This window comes from Lethenteron reissneri, chromosome 37, assembly GCF_015708825.2.
Source record: "Lethenteron reissneri isolate LAM-NWPU_2019-01 chromosome 37, ASM1570882v1, whole genome shotgun sequence".
In the NCBI taxonomy this organism is placed as follows: domain Eukaryota; kingdom Metazoa; phylum Chordata; class Hyperoartia; order Petromyzontiformes; family Petromyzontidae; genus Lethenteron; species Lethenteron reissneri.
The window spans coordinates 7,617,156-7,641,844 of record NC_083815.1 but is presented as its reverse complement, the minus strand read 5'-3'; the positions used below and the strand labels follow the sequence as shown (position 1 = coordinate 7,641,844).

The following is a 24,689-nucleotide window of genomic DNA, read 5'->3' as shown; positions in this document are numbered from 1 at the left end:
AGAGAACAGATGACCGTGGATTTAATGTCAAATCCTTGAGACGTCAATATAATTTTCAAATAATGGCCTGAGAGTTAAGTTCAGATGATTTTCTATATTGTTACATTCCGAATTTAGATTTTCTAACAGTTGTACATAAAATAACATGTTGCCGCGGTTTAGGGCTGAGTCGGAACATTCATGCAGACACAATCCATGCGACAGGGAGCATCAGGAACAAGGTATTAGTGTCATGACCACGGCCAGAGACACGCATTTCAGGGGAATAAATGCAGGGCAAAAGCAGGCGGAGTCCCACCAGCGCTTTAGTCCAGTGCGATCTGAATAAATGTTTTCCGAATTAAATTCTTAAGACAATTATTTTAATGAATGTTGACGTCTAGGTGTGCCGACAAAAATTCATGACTCCAGCTGCAAATTACCAGGGTTTTTTTTTTAGCCGATCACATACCGCTTCGTCGCAATCATCACACACGGCCATTGGCGCCACAGGATTGGATGCAAGTAATAATCACACCTTCGCTATCTGTTAATTGTGCATGCACACGGCCCGATAAAAAAAAAAACATTACTGCAGCTTCTGCTCCGATAATTCCCAGCTGGAGTGACAAATACTTGTGACAATTAAAACATATATTTATATATAATAAACTATGGCACCAACTTTGAAGCCCAATTTGGAGCGAGCAGACCGAGGCTGACTAAAGGCTTTAATTTAATCCGGTCGCGTCTAAAGCTTCTGCCAGTTCAAGTCTGCCACATTCGCAGAAGCAAGCGCCATTTTTGACGGCATTCATTTATTCCCCTGAACGACTTAGAGGGAAGGTGGACTTACCCGGATCTTTTTTTTTACCACGGAATGGAGGAGAGGGTGGAGAGGGGAGACAAGGGGGGAACGCATTAAAAATGGCGGCACAGCGGAAAGGGGCGCGTGGCAGGTGGAGGAGGAGGTGACATAGGCAGGGAAATCCAAGCTTTGTGCATACGCACAGTCTTGAAAATAAGCCTTAGAAGTAAAATAAAGATAGCCCAAAACGTGTTGTTGTTTAACAATTGCTTTACTTTCTACTGCCACACACACAGAATCACTGCAATATGTGGAACACTCCGCTAATGAAGACGGCCTCCACACCTCCGTGCACGCCAGCCCCAGCGTATGCTGAACGGCACGTAATGCGCAGATTCGAGTCCACAGCGTGGAATCATCCCATTTATCGCAGAGGATTTCTCAGCCAATGACCAACTTTCCAAACGCGAGTCTCACGTCCTTTATTTCTGGGCTATCCTTTGCGGGCTTACTTTACTAACAGGAGAGGGTTGCTTGTCATACGTGATACATGGCCATGCGCGCAACACACCGGTAAGGAAACAAAAAGGTATGGTTTAAAGTAAAACGCAAATGAGATGAATTATTGCTAGAACGTGCCCAATAACGTAATGTCTCGGTTCTTGTTCATCCCTGCAATGAATGCATCCCTGTCAACCCTTATGGTTTACCCGTATTCTTGTACAGGCAAATGTAGTTTTTTAGACCCATACGGCGTACAACTGTTTCTAAACGGGCAAAACATGTTTTTGTCAATTTGTTTGTGTTTCTCCCTTGTGATGGGACTTTGTAAGATGAACGTTGAGATTTGTAAGGGCACAGGGTGACCAATAAGGTCTAAATTGGTCTGTAATAAGGCAGGCACTGATGAGGGGTTGTCAGGTATGTAGTGAGTGAATGTAGTGATGAGTGTTGTAGTGGGTGCGTGTACTAGCGGTGAGCGTAGTGGTGAGTGTAGTCGTAGTGAGTGTAGTAGTGGTGATTGTTTATTTGTTTGTGTTTCTCCCTTGTGATGGGACTTTGTAAGATGAACGTTGAGAATTATAAGGGCACGGGGTGACCAATAAGGTCTGAATTGGTCCGTAATAAGGCAGGGCACTGATAAGGGGTTGACAGGCATGCGAATGGAATATTCCGCGTGGGTTTGTCGGAGACTATGACAGCATCACGAGGACCCTGCGTCTAATGGTTGATGTTGCGCGCTTCATTCTGTGGACACGAAAGACGTCTTTGTTGCCCGCAGTGACTGCAACGTGCCCACGACAAAGGGGGCCGTATAAAAGCTCGAGCATAACGGTCGAATCAAAAGAGAAACAAAAGGATGATCGGAGATGAATGAGAAATGCTTTGATAAATTGTGTTGGAGACAAGCCGATAAAATGGCAGTTAATGACATACAGCAGAAATGTTTTATGCTTTTAGATTACGGTTAAACCAGCAAAGTCGAAAGCTAATAACCCACAAGAGGAAAAGCATGAATTAGCAACTCTTTCATCTCTTATATATATAAACATCTGCTTCAATATAGAAGGCTTCCAAACACGGGTAAATTACATGGTGAATAGCACAATGCGAATTTTAATTAATAACCCCACAGCTATTTAGGGTAAACATTGCCTTTTTGCTTTGAGGTTATGTATTTATACTATAAATGGTTACTCTAGTAGGATAAAAACATTCATCTTTATGTATAATGGCAGGAAAATGTAACTCTGTTTACCAGTCATTATGCAGGACATCTTAGTGTTGTACCGACTTGATAAATGCCCTTTGTAAAACGACTATCAATAGTTTGGTCTACATCAGCACCACGTTCCATCATGCTTTTCAGAAAAATATAACGTTCAAATTGTTTGTGTTCGATATTCACAACAACAGCAGATCATATATGTATGCATAAATGTTGAACTTATTTCGCACCGTACATAGCAAACGTGCTAATCGGAGGTGTGGGGGAAGGACAACAAACTAAACACAAAAAGCAGTTCTAAGGAAATTATCTGGTGATCTAGATGCAAAAGTGCATAGCTCCAGTGGCTTCCTAATATCGGAAGAGCGCTCCAGACAGCCACAGAAGCGCATCTGAACGCGCGCGATGCAGTGACTTTCTTTGTCCGATGGCTCGCCAAAAGCCGCTGCGAGATTCAAGAGATAATAGCAATATATACATAGAGATTTACAGCAATATGTTCAAACATAATAAGTGATGTGGGGGGGCTTAAACAGTGGTAACTGTGAGTCCAAAGAATATAACTTTTCGCTATGGATACATCAATATAATATAGGCACAATGTGGGGGAATTCAAGTTGCAAACCCAGTGGCTATTCAACTCTACTTCATATAAGACGACCGAAAATTGACATCGCTAGGGAATTTTTGTTTAAACCTTGCCAGCGTTCACAACCATGTTTGAACTCTAAAAAACTGGCATGTTTCAAGGCGGTCAGTGGAGATGTCTTAAGGCGGCTGCGATAGAAACGCTGACTTTCACCCTCGTGGTATTAATGTTCTTCGATGCACTTGCAGGAACATATTTCCAACGTAGGTCAAAAAGAGCGCATTTTACCTAATTAAACTGTACAACCGTATTGAGGTGGCACAGGCCCTTAGTGCTGTTTGATACCATATCGGAAGCAGGCTGTTTATAGAATCTAGTTACGTGATATCGAGACTAAATAAGCAAGCGTATGTTCTTCATTGAAATGCAGACATAGTGTGGAGCATGCTTTATACATAGATACAGAGTGTACACAAGAATGTGGCATATCTACAAAGGCAACATTTTAAAAATGCACGCTACGAGCAGATGCTGGATTAGCAATACTGCACGTTACCCAGGGAATAAAACACAATCTAGCGGCTACTTATGCGTCATGCTTAATCAAACCATGCATGCTGCAAATGTTGCAGTAACATGATGCCAAAAACATCCGCAAAGATAAATGGAACACGGCTTAACAGCCTGAAATACGATTTAGCAGTTACTACCGCCGTGCAAGCCTTTGCAGCTCTCCAAATGACTTTATTTTGTCACGAGCTGCCAGAAAATGATTTGAACCTCACTCTTATCGTACATTAAAGCGAAATTCAGTAGAAGTGGTCCAATCGTTCAAAAATAGGAATTCAGAAAATGACGGACGCATCTGATTGAGGTGAAGAAAGTTTTGAGAAAACAACATATTTGGCGGGGGGGGGGGGGGGGAAGGAGAGTATTTGACATTCGAAAACCATCTCCCGCGTGTCGGCATGTCATCTCAAGTGGCGCACTGCGACACGCAGGAAAGTGCTCGGCTTATTTTAGATTTGGTGACTATTCATTTCACATGTTTTAAATCGGTCACGAATGGAACAAGAGTCAATATGTCCACTGCTTGGCTGTGTGGGGGTGACGGGATTTATTTTGGCCATTCGTTCACCACGCTGCAGGCAGAAGCATAGACGCAGAGTAGTACAGGACAACAATATCCGTTATGGGACCTCCTTTGCCAGTACCAAAATATGAGTATTGTGGTTAATGTAGACATGATTCTTGTAAAAGGTTTCAGTTTGGTGTTTTAACATCTTAACGCCTGTTTTGTTGCCATAAAAAAGGGGAAAACTTATTCTCACATTTTGAAACTGGCAAAGGATGTCCCATGATGTAGCTGCTCACCCCGAGCTCTCATTACTCTGATAGTGATTGTCTTTGTGCTGTACGTTTTTTGGCGTCCTCTGGTCTAACACCTTTTGAGACGAGGCTCCAAAGAAAGCTGTCTCTGGTGTGGACCAATCAGTTTCAAAGACAATGCATACATGATCAGAGGATGTTTCTTGTTTGCATTCTGACCACAAGTATTGTGGTTAACGCAGACATGATTCCTTGTAAAAGGTTTCAGTTTGGTGTGTTAACATCTTAACGCCTGTTTTGTTGCCAGAAAAAAGGGGAAAGCCTATTTCAAACAATATCCATTGTTGTAAAACTAATAACTCTGCTGATAACATATCCCCGCAGCAGGTCATAACAGCCGTTTGTTCATTTTATTTGGTGATGCTGCATTGGCAGTGAGGCCACAAGCGCAAATCTAAAACAAAAACTCAACATGTTGGTCAATCACACTGTGTGGCCTTAAAAGGAACAAAAACTATATAATAGGCGGTGTTTAAGGCAGTGGCTCTCCCCTCGCCCCTCCACTATTTTCCATCCTTCCCCTACCCTGAGTGATCCCCAAGTACCCCTCTATCGCTGCCACTCGTTCCTCAATCCTTGTAACATGCCCCTGCCATCTAAATCATTCTGTTCTGTCACTGTTCTGTAAGTCTAGCGCCTTGAGTGAAGGTGCTCTATGAATATAAATTAAACAGAATTTGATGTCTTCTAGGTTCTTTCGGTAAAGTCACTTTACCGAAAGAACCAAGAAGATGAATCCCTGCAGTCACGAAAGCTTTAAATCGAATACATTTTATGTGCTATGACAAAGGATCATTTCCCAAAACGTTGCCTATTTGAAATATAAATTGTTCCCATTTAAGAGAGCGTTATTGACGAATGTGTGTGAGTGTTTTGCTTTATGCATGCCGGTTACCCATCTGAGCACTATCCAGGCTCATCGCTGCTTAGCTTCCAGAATGTGCTTTTTGTTTTTAGTTTGTTGTCCATTCCCAGCACATCTGATTAGCACGGTTGGCTATGCACGGTGCAAAAGAAGTTTAACATACATAGGGTCATATTGTTTCAGCAGGCAGTGCCCAATGAGCTGCTTGTCTCTATTTTATGGGTGACCTGCGACAGTAAAGATGTTATACAGTACAGATCTTATGATAAATACATACATACTAATATACACACACACCATTCATTAAAAACACGTATTAATACATATTCTAAGAGCTCGCTCAACTGCAAATCTCTGCGGTTGATGCACGCACAATGAGTGGACTGCACGTCATGTTCTGTCGACGCATGGAGCGATGAATTCCGTCAAACGGGACCATGGTGACGTCGAGCTGGCATGGCCACTGAAGGGGGCAGCAACTAGACTTTGTATATTTTTTAAGGTGTGATGTTGTCTACCTCGCCTGGTATGCAGGAAGTCGTAGGTTCGATTCCAACCCTGACATCTGTATATTTGGAGTTTGCATGTTCTCCCCGGGTCCTCTGGTTTTTCCCTCCACATTTAGGAATATGCGTTTATATTAATTGGATTATTTTGCTGCTATAAATTCCCACATGATTGCAAACTTCGTTGAGCTAATAGCTCAGTGGACTTTACCGAGCAAGATAAAAGTAGCTTAGCTTCAATTGTATATATTTTCTTTGGGATTTGTTTAACTTTCCTATAACTTTGCACCCCTAACGAGTGCTTGCATTGGTTGTTGTTGTCATGTTCTGGCCTGCCCCCGGACAGCTCATCGGATTCCCCCAGTATGAATAAAGATTCTGATGAAGAAAGTTGCCCGACGTGGGAATGCTGAAGAGGTGAGCCCAAGTCACTTACTTCTTTTTCATTCTCCTTTCCTTCTCCGCCTGCGTCCCCAGTTTCCCAAGTCCCAGGGCATCCTGGGTAGCACTGTCGACTTCCCCAAGGCTTCCTGCTGAAGACAGGCTCGTCGGGTCAAAGTCAAAAGCACCAGGGCCGGTGCGCACCTCCGATCCCAGTGGTGGACATTCCACGTTCCCTGAACAAGACCGGCATCCGATTGGAACAGACGAAGGTGCGACGCTGCAAAACTGATTTGCTCCCTCCACTACTCGTGGAAGCCCTTCCACTTGAGGGGGCGGGGGGGGGGATGGCTTCTCTAGAGCCCTGCTCTAGGACGATATTCTGACCAACCTTTCACACACTGGTCAGATGTCTTGGAATAGGTGGAGGTCAGGTTTACCCCACCACGCGCGCGACCTGCCGGTCGACTGCGTTGTTGTGACCCGTTTGCACCGCTGGATGAACAGGGGCGGGGTGGATAAAAGAAAGCTGCACCAGTTGGTTCAACTGCCGCTGGCAAGAGATCGAATCGGAACGGCAACCGCTGGAAATGCAAGTCCAGTGTGCTCACCAAGTGAGCACCTATGAAGGCCGGAACGGCACACGAGGGGGGTGGGTGTCTCCCCAGTGGCGATGCTTTTACACACCACACCAGGTACTCATTAGAGGCTGAGCTGACCTACGGGAGACCCAGGACCGGTTCAGATAATCGTCACCGGTGTTGGCCAGTGAGCAGGAACCGAACTCGGGTCGCCGGATTCGTAGCGCAGCGCGCCTAACCGCCACGGCACCCTCTCCCCCTACTACACCGCCTGGCGGCAGCATCCGCGGCAAGAGGACACTTGCGCCAAAGCTGACGGCACAAGCGCACATGTACCTGGGCCTTGCAGAGGCATCTCCTTAATAGCCCCGGTGATCCGAGCCTTCTCCTTCTTGCCGAAGAGGCGACCGATGGAAGGACTTGATCCCTTTCTTTTTCTGCGCCTTGTGCAGGGAGTCCTGGCTGCTGTTGCTGCTGCTGGGATTGCTGGCTTGGCCATCCTGGGACACAGGTGGCCTAAGCGGAGGACACAAACGCAGCACAGCGATACTCAAAAGAGAGACAACGTAACGTAACTGATCGATCCGCCGCGCGATTTCATAAACGTTGCTCGGCTTGGATGTCTTTCGAGCAACGCGCACGTGCCAGCCTTTGCAGCGATCGAATCTGCTTGGACGAAGGGGCAAGGGCTTACTTATCTAGAATTCACCACGTTGGTGTGTGCGTGGGTTGGTGTAGGTCGGAAAAGTAGACGTGAAAGCGTAGAGGTAAAGAACAACCATGGATTTGTCTGCGCTGCCTGCCACTGCCCACCACGTATTCCCGCGATGACCACCTGTTTGTGCATGGTGGTGTACCATCCAAGCACTACGGAGGCTCAACATTGCTCAGCTTTCAAGACATAACTATGAATTTCCCATGTAGACTCTCGGCGTCCACAGACTCAGTGAAGACGGTCACCGTATCGCGTGCTTCCAGATGCGCTTCTGCGGCCATCTGGAACACTCTTCCTTCTGATATTAAGAAGCCACTGGGAGCTATGCACTTTTAAATAATCTAGATTGAAAACTATTTTCTTTAGAACTGCTTTTTGTGTTTAGTTTAATGTCCTTCCGTTACACCTTCGATGAGCACGGTTGACTACGTACGGTTCAACATACACACATATGTCCAGTCAAGCTCTAAAACACGGACGGCGTATACATTTCCAGAAGATCACGCCGACAAACCTGCATTCCAACAATAACATTGCCTGCGTTAGAAGCACTCAAACTGCAAAGGAGCGTAATATCTTTAAATTACTTTCTTGAAATATTTTCTTCTAAGGAGAGCGCTGCCGTGCTTGACAGACTTGCTGGAGGAGTCTCAATTACCAAGGATGGAGCCCGAGACGGAATTGGATACAAATGGTCACTTTCGCCTTGCACCAAAATTGCAGTTGGCAACCCAGAAATATCCCGCTCAAGGACAGAGATAGAATTTAGCTCTGGGGAGCGGGGGAGGGGGAATGAACCCTCTGGCGTCAGCCGCATGGCCTCAGCAAAACCTTCGCGAGGACATTTCTCTCTTGCGGAGGAGAAGCGCCGAGCGAGTCTGCGAGACGTTGAGTCGCAGCTAGGCTAATGGTCAGCAGGAAACGCAATTACCGTTCTTGCCCACCCTCCCCCCACTCCTTCCAAATTGATGCATTATCCTGCCGGAGAGGGCCTACAAGTTGCAAAGAAGACTGTGAATTAAGTACGTTGGGAATTGCAATGACGTGAGGATATTTTTGTTCTGGCGAGGATCGATCTAAAAATAAATGCAGTTAAAAAATATTTTTTACTTTGAATGTTTTGCTTCGCGATAGCAATGGTGCCGGTGGGTTTTAACTTGCAGGTAAAATAACATTAAGACTAAGAGCCTGCTGCTTCCACAGCGTACATTATCAAGCCTCATCTAGGACAATGCCATTTCACAATCTTAACACTTTGAGGAGAAATATATTTCAACTTTCAACTGACATTCATAGCATTAATTGAAAGCAGCCAAAGAACCGAATATCATTAAACAAAGCTATTTAACTAACAGACAAATGCGACAGTAGGTCAATGTAAAAGGAAAGCTGCCATGCACAAACTGTATGGCGTAAGCGTGCCCATAGATTGATCACATTCCAGTGGCCATGACTGTTTGACCCCCTGCCACTGCATGTAGATAGGTATTGGGGCTGACAACACAATTTTGTCCATCTGTCGGGGCCAATTACTGAAGCTAAAAAGGGGTGAATCGCACCGTTATCCGGGTGCAATTGTTTGGAATGACCATCGATGTCCTCAACAGATAAGTGCTAGATGGTGGATGGATTGTCACTTGCTTATCAGTGCAGAGGCACTCTCCAGGTAATCGCTGCGAGGCTCTGCACAGAGTAAATGCTTTCCAACATTAACCCCTGACCTCTAGGATGAGCCTCTCAGCTATTCCAAAGACTGCACCCGAAACCTCGTGTAAGCCGCTGGCTTAAGACACCATGAATATACCTGACAAGGGTAGATGACCAAGTGTAATAATAGCAAACACCCCCTTACAGCAAAATATATTGTTTCAATAAGTTGGCAAAACTGCGTCGGCTGTGGTGCACAAGTACAACTAACAAAACAAAGATCAACACTCATAATAGAGTTTTTTTTGGGTTAGATCGCGTCAATATATAAATGTGTCGTTAAAACCCGCCACCACCCGACACAGCCAACTAGTAAGAGTTGTCACGTAAACAGAACGTGGCCAATTCGTCACTAGTACAGCACTAACCGGTGTGTTGGAGAGCCAAGCCACAACATTTACAAACTGAGTACGACGTTTCGCCAGTAATTACAACCGGCATTCATCAGGCGACAGCCAGATTTGTGGAGAAGTCTAACTGTTTCGCTCCTTATATAGAGGCGTAGATGTGGTGACCACACTTCTACGCTCTTGCGCAAAGTAGGGGTGGGGGATTAATGAGTCAACGTATCTTATGAATACGTATTATGCGCTTAGGGCAATGGACCTTCTGCAGCCGTTCGCAGTTCTGGATACGTTGTTAGTTGCCAATCTGTCACCTGACTTGGTCATTCAGCTCCCATTCATTCCTTCCCACGGCCGGCTCAAGCCCACTCTTCTTCACACTCGTGATAGTACGTGCGCATCTTTCCTTATATCAGTGCAATGCACTAATATGTTTACATCCTGTAAAATAATGTCCTTATTATTATGCATCCATAATTAGGCACGGATACAGCACGTGCACTTATAGCGTCAAAACAGCAGTTAGCTGTAGGTTATCCTAGCAAGGCGGGAGAAAGCGAGACTATGTTTACGTTGCGTCATCTTATTTCTCATTGCAATGCATGTATAGGAACATATTTACACATTTGTCAACGCAATAACTGACACTTTTGGTTCTCAACTGTCCATCACAGTGCATCAGACTGGTTGACTGATTAGGCGTACGAGCGGTGGCGCAGCGGTTAGCACGCTGCACGATGAACTCGGCGATCAGAGTTCGATTCCCAGCCACGGCTAAGATCAGTGATGAGTGATATCCGAACCAGTTCTAGGTCCCTTCTTTCACGACTCCCCGCACTGAGCGGCACCGTCAAACAAGCCCCTTTTGCCTGACGGGGCATGGCAAGGCCTTCGGCAAGGATTGCAATGCATGTATAGGAAAGGCAAGGAGTTTATTGGCAAGAGGGACTCGTAAATTTGATTGGTTTGGAAAAGCACCGTGTGGACTGAGGGCACACCACCACCGTCGTTGGCTTAATAGGCGACAGAGGCTCCGGTGAACTCCACTCACCAGACTGCTTGTGCAAGCCCCACAGTTCACAATGACAAACCAAGCGTCTGCGCTGCAATTTGCGGACAGTTTAGTGCCCGTGGATTAATGTCCGCGAGTAAACAGCCTGCGTTTTTTGACAGTGTTATCTATCGGCGATCCGGATTTAAGCAACAGTGGAGTTATGATTTAAGCACCGGACAGGAAACCCTCCAGCACGAGCGAAGCTATATCACGATGAACGACACCATCTCAAATGGGCGCCGCAACATAAGCAATGTGTGCGTTTTTGTTGTGTGCCGTAAAACCATAACTGTTTATGTCTATCTCTAGGGCTTTGGCATGGCCTGCAACAAAAGGTCCCCCCCCCCCCGACACCCCCACTAAAAATGGCAAGAGTTCTGCGAAATGACATACATTTAGTGCCGTGGTCTCCGCTCGATCCGCAAAAAACCTCGGCCTATTTAGCGGACAAATAAAAGCCCGCGACACGAAACGCAACTTGCGAAAGGCGCTTTGGGTGAGATGGAACGGCGAGTAGCTAGGATTGCTCAGCGGTGCCAGGGCGTCTTCGCACAATCAGCGTCTTGGCAAGTGTGCGGCTCCAGCCGTAGTAGATTCAGCGGGTAGGTGGACAATGTAATATGCACTGCCGCTGGAATGCCAAGTCAACAAATCTCTCTGCTGTGCGATGGCAGAGGCGCATTTGGCTCAAGACTGTTTCCAATAAGGCCAGTGCCTGGCCTTACTGGGGATTTTTTTGTAAATAATGTAAATTTACAAAAATGTAAACATTGAAGCTAGTAATTTTTTTCACGTCATAACTCAAGAATTATCTAAGATTGGTGCTTTGCCATTTTTTGCATTGATTTTCATTCATCAATTGATCATGTGGTGTTATGAAAGTACAACAAGTTTACTGTGAGAATACCAAATTATTACAAACACAAAAAATATGTATAACGTGACATTTACGTCATTAATCATAGACCAGAGAGTCAAATAACACCCCCGCCCCCCCATTGCCAAAAGGGCAGAGGGAAGCTTTCATCCAGCAATGGATTCAACAAGGGCCGGAACTAATTATGACAATCTAAAACAATTCGACAACTATGCTGTCCGACACCTGCTTTTAATGTCCGTAACCCAGGGCCGTCATGGAAATATGAAAGTATTGTTGAACTTTTTTCGCAGCGTACATTGCCAACTGTGCTAACCGAAGGTGCGAAACTCCATTGTGCCAATGGATCCGCACCTTGGTTAGCTACGTACGGTGCGAAAGAAGTTCAACATTAATACAACGGCATAGTTCCCCCAAAGAGTCTTAACACACTGTTGGTGGGATAGGTGCTGTTAGCGAGCACCTATGAAGGCCGGAACGCCACACAAGACAGAGCATGGGTGGCCAGCACCACGCCCGGCTGCCTTTGTCTCCCTAGTGGCGATGTTTTTTCACTTCGCACCAGGTACTCAACTGAGGCTGAGTCGACCTCGAGGAGGCCCAGGGCCAGCTAATCATCACTGGTGTTGGCCGCTCCCCACAACGTACACACATTTTCGTACGTGCGGTGCTGTCTCATCTGAGCCACCGGTACCGAGCGCAATACAGCGGACCCGTCCGTCCGGCCGACGTACGCACGCACAAGCACACACGTACCCTCGGAGTTCCTCCTGGCTGGCCGAGCGCGTGAGCTGCGTGCCCTTCTCGGCGCCCACCCTCGGGCTGGGCGGTGGGGACGTCTCGCACCGTATCGTTGCCTTGTCCTCCCTCGGGTCGTCCCGCGACCCGCCGGCCTGCGGAGGAGCCGAGGGGAAGGTTCGCTAAGGCGGGGCAGCGAGTGTTTTTTCGCGTGGGCGCGCCGAGCTGGTGGCGATGGCGATGGGTCGGTGGGTGGTGGTGGTGATGGGTTGGGTGGCGGGACACCACGTACACGGTGGTACAACGCTCGTAAAGCACGCGCGCGTACAGAAGATCGAGGAAATACGCTAAAAAAAGGCAATTGTGTCAAAGCTCACTTCTTTGCGTCATTCTGAGATCCATAATCGGTCAAGACCGTACAAAGCGCTCGATGAAAGCAGTGCACAGCCAATTGTATGCAAGCATTATCAATGGCATGCGGACGTACTATCGCCAAATGTGTTATAGTCATGTTAATTGCTATGATGCATTGACGTTCTACTCCAGCAACTTGAGCTGCACGAGAACTTCCGTGAACGCTCCATCTGACATAAACCACCATTCAGCTTCTCTCTCTCTCTCTGGTTATCTCCCACTGTGGAGCGCAACGGATATTTTATTTCCGAAGGAAATACGAATTTGATCGATTCAAGCCGGAGAGAGAAAGCAGTTAAATTAAGACGTCACTCAGAATCACTCCTTTAAAAGGAACAAAGTTTGGTAATGGTTTTCCGCAGATCGTTACAATTTCACGAGCCGAAAGTGGGGAAAGCGCACTTTGAACGTGTTTGTTTTGAGCGTTCGTCAAATATCACTTTGCGAGCTACAAAGCGAAATCTCGCAATCAAAATATTGAGAGAGAATACTGCTCCGAAAAAAATTGGTGGGAGTGCTAGAAGGCAATTGGCGTTTAAGAATTGCGTGAATTTCTCTAACGGCAACGGCTCTCCGTATATCATTCAGAAACACAGAGGGGGGGGGGGGGGGCGTCGGAAAGGGGGATGAGGGGAAAATATATTGAGTTTTTAAACACGTTTTTCATCTCAAAAGACGCCCCCGAAATGTGACGTACGTTGAAAAGTTTGGCAGCGAATGGATAGAATTAATTACGTGTTTTTTTTTTACGATTATTGCAAGCCCTCTGTGTTCCTTCATGAAAGCTAAAAAGCACACCAAGCACAAGTAAACTTCCCACGACACGCATTAGCTGCATAAAAATAAATTGTAATTTGAAAAAATAAACAACAACAAAAATCAACAAGAGATTAAAAATAACGCATTAAAAATGTTTCTGCACTGCTGATGATATAATATACATTATGCACCATGAATTTGATGCCTTTTTTATCAAAAAAATGTGAACGTTTCATTTTATACCCGATTAATTCAGAGGAAGTGTAAATCGGAAGCATTATTTACATACAAGCTGTCGTAAGGGAACTGCCATCGGCTGATTATACATGTTTGTGATTAGCTTGCGACATTTTCCAATTTATTTAAGATTCAAAACAAGGACTGGAAACCTCCCATTCTAAATTATCCAAAGTGACGTGTATTCCAGTAGTTTTTCTTTGAGAATTATAACAATCAGTGGCGTCACAACTGCCGATGCCGAAGTTTAAAATTGTGAGTTTTTTAGCGATTACTTGAAATGAACCAACACTCCGGTACCAAAAACTATAACGTTAGAGTTAATGACAAGACCTCAATCGTCATGGCAATAGACTCATGTCATGAGAGCAAAGTGCCAAAATTATTTAAGTTTGTTTTAACTATTGTTCTATCAAAACCGGATTGTTTTTAAGGATCAAAAATAATAAGCTAAGCAGGTCTGAGCCTGGGGTATTGTCAGCTGCTAGGTGGCTGCATTGTTAGCAGAGGGCAGTGCAGCAAATTCCGTTGTACTGTACCGTACACCCGCGCCTATGTTCCACACCGTCATCAACTCGCACTGACCAGGGGTGGTAAAGTATGGTGAAATAGGATACACTCGCCATGGTGGATTGACAAAGCGACTGTAAGTATGCATGGCCATGCCGCTTAAAAACATCCCACTTGTTGCTTTACCGACGCTGCAAGTCAAAATAAGTGACGTTTGGCTCACAGTCGCAAAGCAGGCGAAATATATAATCACTTGGCGAGTGGCTGCAAATCTGACAATATCAATTCTAGCGATTCCAGACCCATTCAGTGACCAGGAAGAATTACTTTAGCACAATGGTTTTGTAAAGTGGCCTGCAAATATGGTTATTGAAGAATGCAACCGCAAGTACGGAGATGTTTTAAACAAGTGCGAATATCATTGCTGATTAATGCAATAAACTCGTCCAGTATTTATCTTTCTTCTGACTATTGAAACCGAATCCCACTTTAGAACCTGGGAATCGTTTTCAGCTACAACGGCTGCCAGCAGCAACAGCAGATTTATTTTAATCGTTTCAGTGCAAATCCCATCGTCGCAAAAACTTCACAAACATTGAGCGTACAACGTGGCACAAACGCGGGGAAAAAACAAAGAAAAAAATTAAAATTCATAATGCAAATAATAGTGACGCCTACGGAAAGCATAACATCAAAAGGGATACACGGTTACCTTCCTATGATGCTTCCTTAAATCACTAGGCTGAGTGGAACGACAGCAATAAAAGAAAAAAAGAATCAACAGTGAAGGAGTGCGGAAAAAATCTAGAGTTTATAGTCGCGATGTCTAAACTGTGGCAAATATTACAGACATGCTTTGCATTTTACCGTGAATCAAACATTTTGAGACACCACACACACACCACCGAATCAGTGATGGGGAAGGATCCTACGAACATTTGTGGAAATTATAGGTCAATTATTATATGGAAGGACCTGGCCCTACCATTGAAATGTAGAATTTGCATCACGAGCTCAGGATTGTAAACGGGAAATGAATGCCACCAAAAGTTTTGTTTGCACAAGTAATCATCGTTGAGCAATTTTGAAGTATGTTTTCGCAATTACGCCCAACAGCGGTAAAAATGCCGATTTATGTTCAAGTCAAAAAATTTCATGAAAACGTACGTACTCACAATGTTGAAAATGAGGATTAGTAATGACGCGCTACCACAGCGCAATGCGTTTACTACAATTTTAACACATTTCTCACCGTATAGATTTGGGTTTTTTTTTGTTGGTTAACCGTTGTGTCATGACATACAATTATTCTGTGACCATATAAAAATCAGAGTGACCTCTGACAGTCGGAAGGAGAAGGAAAAAATAAAGGGCCACGGATTTATTTGAGGTCATACGCTGTAATGGCACCGTCGCTGTGCTCTTTCCGAGCTCAAAGATCAATAAAAAGCCACGACCATTGAATTGAGAGAAGTCGATTAATTTATTTATTTCTCGGCAGAGAGAGCACGCGGAGATGAAGCAAGGCTTCAGCAATCGTTTGCCCCTAAATTCTGGTGGATTCATCGTCGTTATATATCCCCAGCGAATGGAAGGGTTTTATCCCGTTCAAGCCGATGAAAAAAGGTGGTCAGTGTCGAGTAAAGGCTACCACGCATGGCTTTTGTGGGAACAGGGCTCGCTGTTCATGATTCTAGCTAAAAAAAGAACCACATTTTCCCAAGTGTGGCAATGAAGGCCTGTGCCCTAGGCCTGGGTTATATGAGACCTATTGTTGGCAAAGAATGTGAGGTTCATCTGCAGGCCTAGTGACACCAGATCCCGTTGACAATTTGGTGCGATGGGCCATACAGATGAGCCAGATTTACAATGGGCTTCCTCCTGAACAACGTTTACAGGCAACCACATTTATGAGTCATAAACACGTGGTCCTCGGAAAGACCTGGAGAACGGGATCATATACATGACCCAATCAGGTCGGGGCCTTCCTTCGCCAGATCTCACGAGATCGGGCGCGTTCCAAGTTTAGCTCGGACGGTGTTTTAGCACGGCTGACCACCGCACGCAATAGACACGTGGCAACAGGCATCGTGGCAAGTGCCGCACACATCCACCGTTGTCCTGCTCTCCGTCTTCACCAGCTCGCACTGACCAGCGTGGTGAACGACGGACGGTCAAATATCGCTGACGGCTCACAAGGCGTGGGAGGGATGGGTGGGGGGGTAGGCCCTCACCCAACCCAGCAGCAAATCGACAATATCGGCCTGTACCTGTAAATGTCGAACACAGGGTCCAAGCGGTGACTTGGCTATTTCTTTATTAGCCCACGTTACGTACGAGCGCTCGGCGGGCAACCGGGTCGGCGGGGTAACGTACGCGCGCCGCTCGCACGCGCCGCTCGTTACCAGCGTCATGGCCCCGTGGCGGTCCGGGTCGTGCGCGGGGCTGTGCGTGAGCCGCTTGGGCGTGGCGTATCCGCTGACGGGCGCCGAGTTGGTAGCGAGCGTGGCGGTGGCAGTGAGCGAGCCGGGGATGGAGCGCGCCGATCGCAGCCGTGGCATGGGCATGGTGCTGCTGCCGCCGCTGCTGCTGCTGCCACCCACACGGATCTCGATCTCCTCCGCCAGCTGCTCCGTCGACTCCTTCTCCTCCTGGATCAGCCTGCTCAGCACAGATGCGCCCACACACATGGCCACGGCCGTCACCGAGCGAACTCTTGGCAGGCAGCGACAACGTCAAGGGGCCGGTGCACCGCAGCGACGTGTCGTTAAACTCGGCCTTCCGTTAACGTGGGGTGGTGTGAGACACGTTATGCGCGTGATCTATTCGCTGCTAGATGAAGCCTTCCCCCAAGCTGGCGTCATCCCTCGGGGTCTCACGATCAAAGGACCCGATGAAGTTCCTGCACACGAGCGGCCACCACCATCCCCCTTCTAGCGCTGCGGTCTATTCAAGCTCCGCACACCTTTCTTTCCAGTCAATATGACGACGTCCCTAACCCGAACCTCGAAAGCGCTTCACAGCACCGCTTGGCGCAGAGTGGCGAAGTGGGCGGGGGGGGGGGGGAAGCCCAGAAGCGCTAACAACGGACGTTTGCCACGGCCGGCGATCGAACGCAACGTCGCCACGGCACGGTAAACCCTGCGCCCGCGGCTTCCGACGGACGTCCAGGCGGAAGGGCGGGCCTCACGCGCGGCGTGCGTGGCGGGCGCGCGGCGGCGGCTAGCGGCGGCGCCAACCGCCGTCGAGCTCACCGGATTTCCTGGTTGATGGCGTCCAGCTGCTGCTGCAGGCGGCGCGCCAGCGTGTGCGCGTCCGAGTGGCCGACGGGCGACAGGAGGTCGGCGGCGCTGAACACCGTCTCGCGCTCGTCCTCGTCCGACCCCTCGGGGTCGCTCTCGAAGGCGTGCGCCACGCTCGCCAGCACGCTCGCCTGCTGGGCACGCTGCCACGCCTGCTCGTTCAGGGTGTGCACCTGCAACGCCGGCGCCGCACGGGGGAAAGGGGAGGGGGGTCAGGGTCCACGCGACAGGGCGCCGAGCGCATCGCTCGACGGCGCTACCCCCAATTTCCCCCCTCTTTCCCCCCCCCACCATCTTCCCCCCCCCCACACCCACTCGTTTTCGTTAATTGGTAACCGTCAGGTCCACCAACGTGCGGTCCATTGCCTGCATGTGTTTTGTTTGTGCGTATCCTGATTAGTATATGTGTTGAACTACCTTTCGCACCATACGTAGCCAACAATGCTCATCGAGGTGTGGGGGAAGGACAACAAACTAAACACAGAAAGCGGTTCTAGAGAAATGAGTTTTCAATTCAGTGGCTGCTCCTCACTCGCCGTGGGTCAACGCAATCAGTGCCCATGTGACCACAAACACGTTGGGGCGGGTAAACAGACTGCTTTAAGAATACTCTTAGTTCTTTCGGTAAAGACACATAGGTAAAAAAATGAATGCTGCATCAAGGTGATGCAGCAAATCTGGCTGTGACGGTCCCACCTGATGACGGAGACTTGTGTTGCCTCCGAAACGTCGTGATTTTTATTTTATAAATTTTTATTTCATATTTTTATCTACGTGACTTTACCGAAAGAACTAAGAGTATGAATCCTTGCAGTCACGAAAGCTTCAAATCTAGAATGCTTTAAAAATAGTTAAAACGCTAATTTCCGTAAACAGCAAATATGGTTGTTATAGGTTAATTTGCATGTTTTGTATTTTTTGTGTCTTTGTTTTTATCTGGGCTAGCCCTATTCCCCTTTAATCTGAATAACAGCGAGTTGACTGAAGTAAGGACATCCGATGAACTCTACTGTGGCCCAGATTCCCATCGTGATGACTGTAATTGTGTTTTCTTTAGTCCGTTTGTTAAAATGTGGCAGTGTCTCCAATGCCAGTAATAGAGCCGATCAGCAAAACCGTTCCGTTTCAGCAACATGGGAAGGAGGGCCAGTCTGTGGATTTTGCTGAACGCGTTCAAAATCCTGTGACAATTATACTGCAATTACAAAGCTTGCGAACGAGTGAATTCAACCTCTATTTATAACGCGAAGCCATCGTTATGAACAACTTGTCAAAATCACAGACTAAATGCATAGCTTAAATTAATATTGTATGAATTGGCTCAAACGTTGATGGAAATCGCTCGTACCAAAATCCCCAAAAAAGTGAGCATGGCTATGGGAATATAAACAAATGTTGTCAAATACTTGAACACACAGCCAGAGAATGTATTGCATTGGAAAGTAAACATAAGTAAAGATAAACAAATTAATCAAGTTAAATAAATCACAGCATATTAATATTCCTACATCAAACGGCATTCAAAATAAAAATCCACTGTTGATTTTAATATTCTCGTTGTAACTTACACGGCACGATGTTCCATTCCATGAGAGCATGATGTTAGGTAAAAAAGAAAGAGGTCAGTTTACCACTTACCCATCACTTGAATTACTGACAACATAACAACTGCTCTTCATGTATTGTTCACGTGACAATGCATTAATGGCACGTGACTGTCTCACAGTCATTTGTAGACATTATAAATAATGCAGACACAATACGACGCAACTACAAATAACTACGTTCAACATTGGATGCGATCTCACAAGGTCTGTGACAATGGACCGATGGACGCAAAGTGAAACATCTCGTTCAGTGTAAATAAACAAAGTCCAGAGACGGCGTCTTGGGGAGCTTGTTCAGCGAAGCCTCCGTTCTATAAATTATGCCTTTCAGCTCCACTGCAATCCACCACATTCTGAGGTTTTTCTGCCTGAATTTGCGTTCATTTAACCGTGCCCATTCCAAAATGGCCTCAGTGTCTTTTTGCGAAACAATTTAATAAAAAAAAACTCACGGTGACTCACTCGCGGCGAACAGGATTGTAGGCGGAATGCGATGGCGATTGATGCTCAATGTAAACGAAATGGACTTCGGAGTCTGCATTGTTGTATTCACACTTTATCGCTTGAGTTAGTGAGTGGCATATTAGGGCAAGCATGCTGCACAAGGAGGTGGCTTAGCTGGCACCAAAGTCCTTCCGCCTTGTGTTGGCCCAGTGCGGACGTTTAAACGCAATTCCAAGTACAGATTTTAGCCGCTTGACACCTCGGAGGTGTTCAGCTGGATGTGGTTTTCAGGACCGGTTCAAACATCACTCACCACCGGTGTTATCTGCAGTTGGGAATCAAGACTCGTGACTGAAAGATGCGGGGGGGAGGAGCCCTTACTCCAGCAGCGGAATATAAAAGCGCTGTTCCTCATCCATTCCAATTCGGATTACAAATTGCACGAACCAATGAGGCAACGGCTGAGCCATTTTCAGATGCCAATTGCCACCGTTTTTTTTTTTTAAGCGTGGCAAGGAATTCGAATTGCGAATCGCAGGTATTGCAAACACTGCGAGCTTAATCGCTACGACTCCACACCTCGGGCTGCCCGCACAGGTACAAAAACGTGCGCACGCACATCAACACCGGTGCACTTGCTCCAAATGTTCTCGCAGAGGCGCGCTTAGAATTTTTTTTTTTGGATACGGTAAGAGTACTCCTCCTTCGCTTGCCGTTCACGGTAAAAAAAAAATGCGTCCCCGTAATGGTGCAACCAAATTTAGACCAGCTCGGGTAATCGCACGGCGGCTGGCTGGGAACCTGTTAAGGATGTGGCCGAGAGTAGTTTTGATGCTTGTCGGCGGACAAAATGAGGCTGTTATTCCCGTGGAGGCTAGAAGTGGTGGAGGTGATTAGGCCAAAAATGAGCTTGGCAGCGAGTGTGTGCGGCAATTGGACCACCGGGCAGAAAATGTGCACAGCAATTTCAACGAGTTATCTAGAGTGCTGTGAAGTTATTACGGAGGCCGGGTACATCCGTCACTTTTGTCGAGTTCACTCAGTTGTAAGGTAGAGGCTATTAAAAACATTTTTTTACCTGATAAGTCTTTGCTCTTCAGTACGCAAGCAACAATATAACACGTAAATAACCAAATGGAATATTCAGAGTCATTTACAGGCCTTTGTCACTCCACCATAAGATTAAAGCCTTTTCACACTCTAGATTTCACACTGCGTGAGTCACAGTGGTCGTTTGACCGTACTTTACGACACTGGTCGGGTGGATCTAAGGACGCCCCCGGGATTAGTTCAGATATCGCTCAGCCGTGGCCGGGAATCGGGCTCAGGACTCGGTGATTGTAGCGCATGGTGCGCCAACCACTGGACGAGCGTTACCCCCATTTTCCACACGTGCACACACTACAGCTTGCGCAGACGTGAGCGTGAACAACCCCCACCGTCATCTTAGTTCTTTCGGTAAAGTCACGTAGAATGGAAATAATAAAATAATAAAAATAAAACAGAATAATTATTTAATAATATTTTTATTTTTATTTTTTTATTATAATAAAATAATAAAAACAAAACATAATAATTATTTTATAAAAATTATTTTTACAATGTTTTATTTTTACTATTTTTTTATTTCCATTCTACGTGACTTTACCGAAAGAACTAAGATGAATCCCTGCAGCAGTCACGAAAGCTTCAAATCGAAACCCCCCACCTTGCTCGGGTCTTCACGCAGCGCGACGATCCTGCCGGTCTGCGGCCGCCGGTGGACCAGGCTCGAGTTGGAGTAGTGACCCATGGGCTCCATTGCCGCCGACCGCACGGTGAGGCCCAAGTCGGGGGCACTGCCAAGCCTCGTCCTGCGAACGACAGCAACGATGACGACGAGGCACAGAGAATATCACCCACCTGTCCACCCTGCGTTCAAACGCTGTCGCGTAACGCTGCCCCCTTCACTCGCCAATGTGGGACAGGGCCAGGTGGCTCAGCGGCCGAGCGAGCAGCTCGGAGTGGAAAAGGCCGCGAGTTCCAATCCTAGTTGGAGTGGGGAGGGGGGGGGTTGGCCCGAGTCCCATCATCCCTACAAAGGTCGATAAAATTAAGTACAACACAATGGAGAAGTTAGCGGTGGGTTGTTTACTGGAGAAACCTGCCTCTGGCTCAGGGCTGTAAACCGGAGGATGAGAACCACCCCATTGCTCAAGACATTTGACTTTGAAGAGCCTAGAAGTCATAAAGGCCAGAACATAGAGCCTTGGAAAAATTGCCAAAGCATGCCGTGTTGTATTTTTTAAGGTAGACTGGTCTATAAATCACTTGCATCAAGAAGCGGCAACTAGAAACAACACCTGCTTCTCTACTTCACCCGTAACAAATTTGTTCCCACACTGCGTTGCAGAATGGAGCATCATTTTGGGTTTAAACTTTCCCATCAGAGGGCCAGCGCCAACAACACGGAGGGCGCGCCGCGAGTCACCGAGACAACCGCCGTGTTATTACTCCGGTGCCACGCACCTGCTCAGCATTGGTTCGCAGCCCGGGTTGAGCCTCCATTGGTCCATCTCTGCCCGCAACGTCGCCACCTCCTCCAGCAACCGCTCCTGCGGAGGGAGGCAGCTTCTGTCAAAAAGTGTCTGCAAGCGGCGATCTGAGTCGACCCAGATCAGGTGCGTGTACGTGCGTGTGTGCGCGTGCGTGCCGTGCGTGTCAGCGGTTTACCCGCCGACCCGAGTTCAATTCCCACTGACAGCCAACACCAGTCACGATTATCTGAACAAGTCCTCGGCCTCCCCTAAGTCCACTCAGCCTCAAACATCGCCACTAGGGATACAAAGATGGCCGCGCGTGGTGCTGGCCACCCATCCCTCGTGTGCCGTGCTGGTCTTCAAAGATGCTTGCTAACAGCACTTGCCCCAAGAGTCTGTTAAGGCTATACATCTTTGTCTTGTCTATATTTATGTCAGAGAGCAGTAGAGGGGCAGAGGTTCATTTAATTTAAACTAAACTATTTATTTTTACTTTACCAGGTAAGGCCCACTGAGCTATACAGCTCTTTTTCAGAAGCGACCTGCCCACAAATGATAGCTCAACCAAGTGGCTTATCACGTCGAAATTTATAGCAGCCAAATACTCTAAACACATGTTTCTAAATGAGGAGAGGAAAAACCGGAGGACCTGGAGAAAAATCCATGCAACCACGGGGGAAACATGCAAACTCCAAATATATAGGCGTGAGGGTCGGGATCGAACCCAGGACCTCCTGTACAGCAGGCACGCGTGTGCCAGGCATGCGCGTGCTCAAGTGGGGTCGATACGTTGCCTTGGACATCGGTGAACATTTTAATTTGAACATAACTTGTGTCTGCCTTGGGTTGCCTAGCTGACAAGGACGATCGCAGGCAATGTGTCATCATCAGCACTCGGCAGGTGCGGATCGGCACGAGGCTGCCAGCTTCACACCCCCACGTCTGAATAGATGCAGCTCGTGCACCTTCTAACTAAATGGAAGATCTACGCTTTGCGCGAGTGTTTGTCCGTGGTATGGGCATTGGAGCGGTCTACCCTACCGTGACGTCCGTGCGGTCCCAGTGGCTCCCCCGTTCCATTGGGCCCTTTCCCAGGCCATGTCTGAGATGTGTGGCGGCATTGCGGCATGGCGGAGACACAAAGACCTTTCCTCCAGCCACCGAGGCTAATTGAAGGGTTTGGGGATCGAGCACCCGTGGGCTGTAATTGAACAAGGCTCGTCGGGAAGTAAGTCCCAGGCTGCAACCCTTCTTCACCTTGCGCTCGAGAAAGTGAGCACTCTCCATTATTCCTTGCCACGATCAATAAAACTATTTTCAGGAAAAACCCACCAATGTAGATGGGAGTTATTTATATACGAAGGACGTTTTAACAAACACAAATCGTGACTGTCACTGGTACACTGTGATGTGATGCCGAGAGCACAATTGGGAACGAAATTAGGAAAACAGCCGATTAGAATTCTAGATTTGAAGCTTTCGTGACTGCAAGGATTCATATTCTTAGGTTTTTTCGGTAAAGTCACGTAGATAAAAAATTAAAATTAATAAAAGTAAATTTTTTATCTACGTGACTTTACCGAAAAAACCTAAGAATATGAAGCCGATTAGAATGTGTGTAGATTATTTCCAAAACCCCGACAGTGTGAGGTGATTTTTCTACGTGCACGTTCTAATAGCGCTGGACCCGCGACACGCTCGTTAAATTATTTAGTGATCGAAGAACGGTCAGCCGAGCGGCTAGTACGGGCGTTAGATGCGCCGGGAGTGTTTCCGCGAGATTCGCCGGGGGAACCGGGAGCGCAGTGCCAATGATACCTTGTCATGCTGCGTCTCCTCCAGGTGTTTCCTGATGCTGTCCAGTTCATGGTTCAGAGAATTCTGCAGCACACGTGCGACAAACACCGCCACAGAATAAGCTCTCGCTGCACATTCACCAACGAGACCTCCCGCGCTAATATTTGTACCATGTGTTGTCTGTATGTTGAACTTCTTTCGCACCGCACGTAGCCAACCGTGCTCATTGGAGGTGCGGGAAAAGTACAACAAACTAAACACAAAAAGCAGTGAAAAAAAATGTCGTTTTCAATCTAGATTTAAAGGTGGCTATAGCTCGAGTGGCTTCCTAATATCGGAAGGAAGAGCGTTCCAGATGGCCGCAGCAGTTATTCAATTCAGCAGTTATTTACGAGTGACAAATTAACATATTTAAATGTGAACAGTTTCCAAATACATGTTTAAAAAAAACATTATAGCGTAAGGGGGCAATGACCGAATATACAGGATGAACACGAACCACAGTGTGGAGGTCAGATATCACCGACACGCTGCGCGGGCAACGCGCACAAAGCCGTCAATCACAGCGCTTCACCGCTTGCTGATGCTGCAGCTGCCCATCCAACTATGACGGACTTAAAATGAACGCACTTCACACCGCATTGATTTATTTCCCGCTGCCCTCGTCAATAATGTATTAACGATGGCGGGAGGTGAGCGCGCGTCCGGTGCGATAGCGATTTCTGCTACGGGTGGGCGTGTTGGCAAGATGTTAACTCCCTCGCCTGGTATACAGGAGGTCGTGGGCTCGATCCCGACCCTGACGCCTGCTGTATATTTGGAGTTTGCGTGTTCTCCC

The 24,689-nt window shown here is 47.1% G+C and overlaps 1 protein-coding gene across 1 annotated transcript in view; it reads right to left on the bottom strand.

Annotated features, from left to right (window-relative positions):
* Positions 1-24,689, bottom strand: part of LOC133351476 (liprin-alpha-1-like) — a 274,762-nt gene that overhangs the window by 27,869 nt on the left and 222,204 nt on the right. The window contains 10 exon segments of the mRNA XM_061566707.1: positions 6,302-6,395; positions 7,164-7,242; positions 7,244-7,343; positions 12,281-12,417; positions 14,895-14,924; positions 16,588-16,843; positions 17,437-17,657; positions 21,244-21,388; positions 22,044-22,129; positions 23,873-23,935. Of these exon segments, the coding sequence (XP_061422691.1) occupies positions 6,302-6,395; positions 7,164-7,242; positions 7,244-7,343; positions 12,281-12,417; positions 14,895-14,924; positions 16,588-16,843; positions 17,437-17,657; positions 21,244-21,388; positions 22,044-22,129; positions 23,873-23,935 (1,211 nt within the window).